This window comes from Pogoniulus pusillus, chromosome 13 (assembly GCF_015220805.1).
Source record: "Pogoniulus pusillus isolate bPogPus1 chromosome 13, bPogPus1.pri, whole genome shotgun sequence".
Lineage (NCBI taxonomy): Eukaryota > Metazoa > Chordata > Aves > Piciformes > Lybiidae > Pogoniulus > Pogoniulus pusillus.
In genome coordinates this window covers 25,930,483-25,941,068 of record NC_087276.1, presented here as the reverse complement: position 1 = coordinate 25,941,068, position 10,586 = coordinate 25,930,483, and the positions used below count along the sequence as shown (strand labels likewise).

Below are 10,586 nucleotides of genomic sequence, written 5' to 3'. Positions count from 1 at the left end.
CCTGGTTGCAGTGGGGGAGGAGCGAAGAAGCGCTCGCGCGGCGGCTGCGGGCAGGTCCCGCGCGGGCAGCGCCTGTGTCTGTGTGCGCGTGCTGAGCAGGTCCTTCGTCCGGCGCCTGTGGAGAGCCGGCGGGCAAACCTGGGTTGAAATAGCGTCCCCCGCACTCCCGCTGCAGGCGGCTACATACATGTCGTACTCCATCCCCAGTCTTGACTGTTACACACATGTACCCCTCCGTTCCCATCCAGGAGCTCCCTCCCCAGTCTCTTGAAGGAAGTGCCTCCCCCAGCCCCATTGAGCTGTAGGTCAGAGGAAGGTGGGATGAGGCACGGCGTGTGCTCGGGGCGGGATGTGGAGAGACACGAAGGGAGATGGGAGGTGAGCCAGCAAGCGCGGCGGCCGGGGCGGGAAGTGTGTCTGTCGCTGTGGAGGGAGGTGAGAGGGGAGCGAGGACGCGGGGCGGAGACGGCGAGGTGGGAGCCCGGGAGAGATTGCGGGGGGGAAGTGCGAGTCGGCTGCCAGGGGAAGGTTTAAACCCGTGCTGGTGCGGAGAGAAGGCGAGAAAACTTCAGGCTGGCTTTCGGGGTAGGAGGGTGGAGAGCTGAGAGGACGTTTGTTTCATTAACTTCGCTCTTAGGTGCTTTGTTTTTAACTTGCGTTTATCCCGGGTGCACTTCTTTTGTAACTACTTGTATCCTTTCTGCTTTATAAGGGAGGGGGGAGGGAATCTCCCACGAAACTTTTTCCCTTTGCGGAAGGCGGGACTGAAACAATACCCCATGCATTGCTCAAGCGTGAAACCTTCAGCGCTTTGCCTTCTTTTTATTATTATTATTATTTTTTTTTCGGTAGCATTTTATTGCCGCCGCCGCTGCTGCTGTTGTGATTGCGCTTTCCCTCTTGTGTTTACAGCTTCTGTTGGGGAGAGACGCTCAGAGGATCCCTGGGCTGCATAAACAAGGAAAGCAGGAGTCCATCTAGACTAAGCTGGAAGGATTTCACCTTGTTGCTGTTTGTTTGGGGAGATTTTCCCTCCCTCCCCCGGCCTCGGACACTATCCAGCTGAGGGCTTGTTTCATTGCTGCGTCCACAGCCGGCTAGGAGTAGTGAGCTTTACATGTTAGAGGTGATTTTTGTGATCTCCCTGCAAGAGCGAGCTCAGCACTAGTCTTCGAGGAGGAGGGAGATGTGATCAACTGAGGTTTTCCCTACCTCCGGCTGAACGTGAGAGTTCAAGTGACATCGGCACTGGCCTGTGGCTGACTGACTGCACAGCGAGCTGGAATCACAGCCAGAGCTGCTCAGTTTACCTGGTCGAGGACCCTTCAAACCCTTCTATTGACGGTAGAGATTTGTATCCAAAGGAAAATCGGATTAATATAAACTATGCAGAGCTTTGCAGGGATATCTGGAGACTATCCTGTCTGCATGGCTAATCTTGAAATTGTCTGAAGTAAATCCTTAGCGCAAGGAATAGCGAGACACTTTCAATTAGTTTCGTGGGTTTGGGGGTTTTGTTTTTTTTTTTCCTCGGTGCCCTTTCCCCCACCCCCCTCTTCTTTCTTCTACGAGAATTTAACACTTCTGTCGCAAGGCTTTTGCAGGAGGATGGGACACATGCTGGAAAACTCACCACGCTTCATGAAAGCCGCGGGGGTAACAGTTTCCATCATCGTTGCGGTATGAAAGGTACTCTTTGGATTGTCTGCTGGTGGCTAAGATGGATCAGTCTCTTTCTGTTTCTGTTCGCGATGTGCTGAAGGATCCGGATTTACTGAAACACTAACGCCCATAAACTTACTCCCTCTCTGCTGAAAGCATTGGATGTGACAGTGCAGAGAAACATGTGTTTCACATTTCTGACTGGTTGTTTTGGTGCAATCAATGCCTCCACGAGAAATACTGACTTAGGTGGCGATGATCATACCGGGAGGCACACGGAGGGCTGCCTTCGGGTTGCATGCAAAGTGAGCACAAATCAAGGAGCCCGCCTTTCCTGTGAAGTGGGGGCTTTAGTTCCCCCTAAACTCCGGGGCAAAGGCAGCAGACGATGTGCCCACCCCACCGCAGAGCGCCCGGCTGCGGGGTGCGGAATGAGCAATGACCGGAGCGCTGTCAGGAGTGGCAGGCACAAGGATCGGATGGGGATCAGTGAGGCAATAACGGTTGAAAAGAAGGTGGATCGCGAAATCATTGCCCGAAGGAATAGCAAGCGAGGCGGAATGATGATAAAGTTAAACTTCTGCTTCATCTTCTGTCGGGGATGGTGGGCGTTTCTGTTGCTTCAGCTCCACATGTTGCAAGCACTGGCACAAGGTAGGGCTAGAGACGTTTTTGTTTATAGAATTGCTGCATCTGCCTTGTGAGAGGAAGGGATTCTCGCTCGGGTACAGAGAAACCCTTTTACATTATCCTTATCAGAGGTAAACTGCGGAATTCACAGTGAGCTGATTTCATGTAGGAATGGTCGTTTCTTTCACACAATCGTTTCTTTATGGAACAGGGATTTGCAAACTGCATGTACGTGTTTCTCTCCTTTTCTCACCCTATCCTTCCCCTATCCCAACCACCCACAGAGAATCAAAAGCCCTATCGGGACCAACCCGGCTTTAAAAAAATTAGTTAATGCATCCTTGCATTTCTGTTCTTGTAGGCAGCAAAAGAGTTAACTGCTGGATGTCTCTGTGTGTGTATGTCTCTGTGTGTGTGTTTAAAAACACTGTGCACTGAGATAAGTTATTAGGAGAAGGGGAGTCATAAATCCGCCGACTAGAACTAAATCAGGCATGTCAAAGGAATTCTTTAAACATACGAGTACTATTCTATGTGAACCTTGGTTCGAGCATTGTTCGTTGCTTTTGGATTGCCAAGTAACATTTACCCGAGACAAAAACTGCAATTGATTCGTATCTGAGCTTTTCCACATCAGAGCTCCTGGCAGTCAAATGAGTCACTTGTAAACGAAGGGTCAGAGTCGACCAATGGATTTTAAATATCAAGTGTCAGTCACTTTGCATGTAAATTCCCTTCTCAAAAAATTGCCAAATGTAGCCTAATTCTTAATAATCCTTTGACAGAGTAAACAATCAATGGCAGGCAGCGGCATTACAGTTGGCTGCGCCAAATAACACGCTGAACAAGCGCAGCTTTCACTTTTCTTTGCTGTGTTGAGTTTTATTGCTGTGTGCATTGTCTGCCTGAAGTGGTATGTGTTGGACAATGCAGAGCTGTGTCGTGTGGGCTCATGACTTAGTTATTAAAAGCGGAAGTTAATGCTCTGTGAAGGGGAATGGTCTTTGTGTTTTAGATCTTTGTTTTCAAGTATTTCATAGGGAACAACGGTGCATTCAGTTTTAATAACTGGATGGGTTTGTGTGCTGAGGAAGAGGGGTTACAAGCCAAGTCTGCTGTAGTTTGTCTCCTCAGGCTTTACTGCTGTATCCTTGGAAAGTTTGGAGCCGCAGGATACAAAAGAGTTTCAGTCCAGTGTGTAATAATGGGCTCCACCCTCATAAACCTTTCTCAGTGCTTTGTTTATGCTGTCATTCTTACTCACAAACTACTTATGCTGAGGCCTGCAAGCCCTAACAGGGTATTTTTGTTCTGAAACAAGACGCACCTGAAATGATTCACTGTGCAAGCTCACATTCAAGCCACTTTTTTTTTGTTGTTTGTATTTTCCCCTTTTGGTAGTTGTTGGTAGATGCCAAAGCAATGCTTCCTTTTGGAAGACAACTGCTGATGATTCTTACTGTTTACATTTAAAATGAAAATATTTTTATATAAGGCAATTTTAAGTGATAAAGGCATTACTTTAGATGCCATGGAAGACAGTGTTCTATGGTTTAGTAGTAAGCTAGCTCTTGGATGGGATTAAAAAGAGATTTGAAACTTTTGTTTAGCACATAGTATGGAAAATTTGTTCAGTGGCACATTTCAGATTACAAAGCATTTGCAGTAGCATCAGTGTTAGGTAATGTTTTTCTCAGGGGCTTATGCAGTGTTTACAAACTGTCCTGAAGAAAAGTCCTACCACCAAGTTAAGTTTTACTTATCAGTATTTAAGAGGGGGAGGGGAAGCAAAGAGAATAAGGTATATTATTTCTAAGAAATAGATAAAAGTATTGAGTTCAGAAGGTGTAAAACAATGGAATTCTGTAACACAGAAACAAAAGATGAGTTAATTTGTATATAAGTGCATAAAATGCAAATTCCAGTTAGTCCTCTAAATTTTTTTGACATGTAAACCAGCATGGAGGTCTTAATGCAGCAGAGTGCTTCTCTTGGGTTATCACAAAACTTGTATTAATTTATAACTTACAGTTCTTTCTGCACTCTGAATTTTAATGGATTCTAATGCATTCAGCATTTCTATGCAAAAAATTTACTTTAGAGAGAAGATGACAATTTTTATAAAAGTCCTTCATGAAAATGGAAATCCTGCTACAGAAAGTTTTTAATGGAATGATGTGGTCATATGCATGAGAGAATTACATGGCTTCAGTCCTTTTACGTGATAAAGAAATGAACATTCTAAATATATGGGTCTTCACTATTTTGAATGAATCATAATACTATGCTGTGATGAGCTAATGTTTCTCTAATAACTATTTCAGCATTAAAGACAGAGAAGTATTTCAGGCATACTGAAATGCAGGTTCTTAGTTCATAGGAAACAGATTAGATAATGTCTTTGAGATTAAGTAGTTTATGCTGTAAAATGAATGGAAGAAAAGGTTTGAAGCTGCCACAGGTTGGCCAAGTGTTTGGTAGACTTGAATGGTCATCAGTGTGAAAGTGGGTCTAAAGGTGAACTGCAGACAAAACCACTTGTAAATTCATTTTGTACTTAGCTCCTCTGCAATTCTCTCTTCCAATAGTTGTGTTACATAATTAGATATAGTGATTTGATTGCCTTTCCCTTCTCAAAGTGAGTTTAATTATTGTAAAACAGGGGTTGTTGTACTGAACAGTGAAGCTTTCTCTTCAAACTGTGGTATTGTTAATGCTTTCTCAGCGTAGCAGTAATTTTCTGGGTGGAGGAAACATACAAATGACAATGGTTGTGGCCTGTCCCGTGAACTTAGAATGCTAGGAGGGTGCTCTCACTCTGTGGTGGCTGCCGATCTGCACACATGCCTTTCAGATCGGGTATGTGTCTCACAAGGGCTTCTCCAGTGGTCCATCTGTGAATGAGAAGCCTGCCAGAAGAATCAGCTTGTTAGAGACTTGAAAAATGTTGTACATTTCTTTGTGTACGGGGTTCTTTGTGCCTGCTAGGCTCTGCCATGATGCCTCTTCTCATGGCATTTTTGCTAAATTTGAGTATTAGGTGCTAGCTAGCCTCAAGGCATTGTGTGTCATCAAGTAGTGATGAGATGCTAATTGATAATCACTATAATTATCAAATTAGAGTTTACAAGGCGATGGTAGAAGTGAGTCACTTCCACACAGTAACGTGCTACTGTACTTGGAAGAACATTGTCCTGCAGTGACCTCTAGCTCAGTGATCTAGCATGCCTGGGCATAGGCCTGTTGGGTACCTAGAGCACATTGCAGGATTGGAGTTGATTAGTTAGGTAAGAGATGGACAAACACTGATGCCTACTGAGGTACAAAATGATACTCTACATGCATCTAAATGGATTTAAGTACCTTCCCAATGCCTTGTTTTTGTTGAGAGGGGAAGAATACTTGGAAAACATACTTGTTTGGATTGATGGCTGATGTTCAGAATGATTTTAAAACAGATAAAAGCAGTGCAAAGCTTTAAGCTTCTCCAGCAAGAGATGAGTATCTTTAAATATTAAGAAAGAGAAGTGTATCTGATTTTGTTTGTTTGGGTTTTTTTTTAGTTTTACACCAATGGAAGTGTAATCTTTTTATGTTAGTTGATCAAATCTGTAGTTGAGAATTCTACATCTACTTGAATATGTATTTAAGGTGGTATTGATATCTGTTATGTTTTGACAGACACTGTGACATGGAAGATAGAAGAAAATGTTTCTGGGCCCCAAATTTTAAATTTCAAGTATTTGACCTGCTGTTATATATAAATACAATAAGTGCAGGAAGTGTTTTCAAGCTAATTTTAAACTGCATTAGATGCAGAGATGAGAAGCAACCTGCACAGAGTATTTAATTGTTGGAAAGACAAAAGAACAGTTAAATGTGAGGGCAATACTTATCGGAGAATGAAAAGTGTTCTGAATTAAATGTAGAATGATGCATTTCTAATTCCAAAAGATTCTCTTGCTGTTTATTGGAAACTCATTAATTTGTATTGGATTTACCTCTTGTGCTCCCTTTCTTTAGATGGACGTTTTAAGTATGTGCTTGTTTTTAAACAGGTGAATTCTTTGTGCATATAATGATAATAATTATACTTATTCTCAACACTTCTCAAAGTAGGTTGAACATGTTTCAGATAGTTTCTTAAGACTACAGTGTAACAGTACTACTAGAAGTGAGGGAAGACCATATGTAATAGGTGCTTATCAGGGTTGTTTTCATGCATTATCAGAACATACTTAGACCAGGAATGACCTAGGTATGGAGAGAGAGGTTGTGACAGTTAGGTCACGTGAATTTCACATCACTTCAGAACAGAAGGCAATCTGTGTCCACAGCTCATAGTCCTTGAAAGGTTGTTTTGGAAGTTTCTGTCATCTCTGCGACATATTTGGAGTAACAAACAAATACTTTAAAGATTTTCTATCTGATTAAACAAGCACAGAAACAATCTTATTGATAATAAACAATCTTGAAGTGAATTATTAGGAAACTGCTAAGTGAAAGGCTTGAGCTCTCACATGTCTCAGAGGGATTTTGTTTGTAGTTTGTTTATGGTTCTTATCAATGCATGACTTGAATGCACTTTGATTTAAATAAAAGATTTTCATAAGGTTAGCAACTTTCTATACCTGAACATCAAATTCTGAATGGACTTTTCGTTGTACTCAGTCCGTGGGCAGACTGGAGGCAATTAGATTCCTCGTGGTGCAAAGCCTTACTCCTGCTGAGTTCATTGCAGAAATAAACCTTTCTTCCTCCCTCTGCATATGTACATGCATAATATGTATTTAAATAGCTTTTTATGAACAAATTAATGCTTTGTTGATGTTTCTAAAATTGTGGTTCATAAGATTTGTGCAGAGTTCAGAATATGACAGAACTCAGCATCTTGAATCTGAATTCTTCATGCGCGTGTATTATGATAAAGATTAAATACATATGTTGCAGTCTGCATTAGTCAGAACCAAGACTGAATGCTGCTTACTGATCAGTTTTCAGTATTTTGTTTTCTTGTCCGTGCTTGGCTCCATCTTTAATTTACTCCAAATCTTTTAAGTTCAGCATAAGAAGACTTCTGTATGTTCGGAAGGAAGAGCTGTTAGAGCTGTTAGGAGAGGCTGAGGGAGCTGGGGTTGTTGAGCCTAGAGAAGAGGAGGCTCAGGGCAGACCTCATTGCTGTCTACAACTACCTGAAGGGACATTGTAGCCAGGTGGGGTTGGTCTCTTCTGCCAGGCAACCAGCAATAGAACAAGGGGACACAGTCTCAAGTTGTGCTGGGGAAAGTATAGGCTGGATGGTAGGAGGAAGTTCTTCACAGAGAGAGTGATTGACATTGGAATGGGCTGCCCAGGGAGGTGGTGGAGGCACCGTCCCTGGAGGTCTTCAAGAAAAGACTGGATGAGGCACTTAGTGCCATGGTCTAGTTGACTGGATAGGCCTGGGTGCTAGTTTGGACTGGCTGATCTTGGAGGACTCTTCCAACCTGGTTGATTCTATGATCTGTAGATCTAAGTAGACTACTTAGAGTTGTTACAGCTGGAAAGCAGGGGATTAGTGACACTGGGTTTCTATTTCTCACTATTGAGTGTGCATTTTCTAGTGAATAAAGACTCTTCACTCCCTATTCTAGGTTGGACTGGATGATCTTGGAGGTCTCTTCCAACCTCGTTGATTCTATGATTCTATTCTTCAAAGATGACCCTTCACCACCCATATAGCTCATGCCAAACAAGAATATAACTCCATGAAAGGTCTGTCCCTGAAGAAGTTGGTTTCTGGAGTTTCTGCTGCCAGTGTTGATGTTGGTCCTGTTATAGACTATTTCAGACAATGTTGTAATTTTCATTCCCTGGGAGTTTTCTGCTCAGTGACTTCTCATGTAGCCTAGTTCAGTTTATTAAACTGGAGATGCATAGTAGTTTGCGTGATTTCTGGTTATAAATAGGTGTTAAGTACATGCAGTGAAATCTTTTCTCATGTAAGCAAAACTTCTTAATTCCTTTATAGATGAGGTCTCTGAAATGTCACAGCCCCAAAACTTCCATTAGATTCTGTAGGAATCGGGTTATACAGCACTTAGAGGTCTGAATTCAAGGGGTTACATGGCTGAGAAGGAAAGAACTTTTTATTTGCATGAGCATAATTAATTCCTTTTAAATATCTCTGACTGTTTGTGTAAGATCTATTCATTATACAAATTCTTGGCTTCTAGATATACATGGTATTTGTATACTGTAGCTACAGCATTACTAGCTTTGGGTTACTAAAAGATTTTTTTGTTCAGCCCTTGGTATGAAAAACAACAAATCTGGTACTGGAATAGATACTAGTCTATGGGTAATCATCTATTTTAGCTGTAAAATGACCCTGAGGTGTAATACAAATGACACCCTTACTGATATTAAAACATACATCTGGGCTTTTCAAGGGAAGTGTTTTTAAAGCTAATTTTATCTGTTTAGCTCCCTGAACTAGCTCAAACTGGGGTCACACAAGCATCAGGGACGATGTAAAGGAGGTGATGGGAATGCATGGCCGAGGTATGACCCTGGCAGCCAGCACTAAGATCAGTTGCTGGTAGGCAAGGGCATGCACGCTGCCTTCCATCTTATAAACGTGTGGAAGACGCTTCCTGACTTGAAAACACAAAACTTCTTGCTTTTAAAGGGGGCGAGTTTAGAAGACCTAACTTTGTATTTCTTCTTTGAAAATCCCTTCCAGTGAGTTTCTCCCTCCATTAGATGGAGTCTTCTTGGAGAAAGTCTCCCTAAGCTTTTTAAGGTACGTGCTAAAGTTAGGTAATATCAATTTTTCCCCAATCCCTTTAGATTTCAGTTCTGGAGAGCAATATTTTGTTTTTTCTTAAGAAAGGAAACTTTGTAACTGAAGCTGCAAATTCTGAAGATATTACTTTTGAATATTTGTGTATAATACCCAGATTCAGCAGGTTAAAATGGTGGTATGAGCTCCAACAGCTCTGATAAAAAGAAGTCTCTACCACCACTTCATGCAAAATGTGGAAGTGGATTGCACAATCTTGTGTCACACCATCCAGATAACTTTTGAAGTGTCATTTGTGATAAACGAGAAAGCATTTGCAGTTTTTAAGCTGATAACTTGAATCTTTAATCCTGTTTTTCACATTTCCATGCTCTAGTGCGGCAGCCTGAAGAGAAAGTTGATTCTGGTAGATAAATCATTGTCCCTTAGGTGTCTTTAAACCGCTTTATGGTCTTTCAAGCCATAAGCCATATATTTTTCTAATAAACTCCAGTGTCTAACAAGTTATCTAAAAAATAATTTGTTGGGTATAGCCCTTTTGGACCAGCAAGTAGAAAATAATGATATGTATCTCCAGTACATGTTGCCAAAATAGTCCCACCTGAAATGGGAAGTTTGTAACTGATTATGAACAAAGAAGCAGATGATCTGGTAGACACTGCTTCCACCTTCAGATTCCTATTTCTCTACCTTTTTGTATGTATCAGCAGAGAATGTTGTGGCTTTGGTGTGTGATTTTGGCATTGAGTTAAGAGATCTACTCAACAATGTTGCCTTTTAAAGCAGGGTACTAAGAAAGTAGTGGAACTATCATGCAAATATTTCAACTGTTTACACATTTAGAAGAAATACATTTTGCTACACCAGTGCTGTTTGCTTGCCTAACACTTGTGTTAAACACAGGCTCAGGCATCGCTGTCTTCCTTACACACTGGGGAATGGCTGTTGTTTCTTAACTTCATATCTGTCAAGAAGTGCAAAGGACATTCAGGACTAAATACTTCTGAAATAGCTGAATGATATGTGGTGATTGGAGAGGAAATGTATGGTGCTCTGTCAGACATGCAATCCAAAGATAATGCGGTTATTGTAACATGAAACACATGGCAAGTGACATGCTGCTGTAGTACTGCAGTGGGTGGGAGGAGGCAAGGGGAGTTCTCTGTTGATATTTCTAAATGTCTGTGCTGACTAGTGTCATTTTAAGCCCTCCAGAATCTGAGCATGCAAAGGTACAACTGGCCTTTCTTGCAGATTATTCAGGACTGTTTTCTTTCAATATCAAGAGGCTGAACAAACTCAGATTTTAAACTATCATGCTGACATAGCATTTGCAAAATAGCATCCTCATGCTTTCTTCCCTGCTGTCCCTGTTGTGTGGCAGAAACTCCATCCATCAATAAATACATCCCTTAAAGTCTTTAACCCTTTAACCCCATGATGCATAAAAAAACCCTTTTACAGCAGCTCAGCTGCTAATGGACAGGGAATACTGTTGTGCCATGATGAA

The 10,586-nt window shown here is 41.9% G+C and overlaps 1 protein-coding gene across 6 annotated transcripts in view; it reads left to right on the top strand.

Annotated features, from left to right (window-relative positions):
* The first annotated feature begins 84 nt into the window (after positions 1 to 84).
* SDK1 (sidekick cell adhesion molecule 1) overlaps positions 85 to 10,586 on the top strand; it is a 510,565-nt gene continuing 500,063 nt past the window's right edge. For 5 of the 6 annotated variants that reach the window (XM_064153645.1, XM_064153646.1, XM_064153643.1 and 2 more), the window contains exons 1-2: positions 85 to 378; positions 913 to 2,316. In XM_064153645.1, coding sequence (XP_064009715.1) covers positions 1,845 to 2,316 — 472 coding nt within the window. In that variant the 5' untranslated portion in view covers positions 85 to 378; positions 913 to 1,844. Of the gene's footprint in view, positions 379 to 529; positions 638 to 912; positions 2,317 to 10,586 lie in introns of those variants that run through there. The other variant, XM_064153644.1, reaches the window with a different exon arrangement.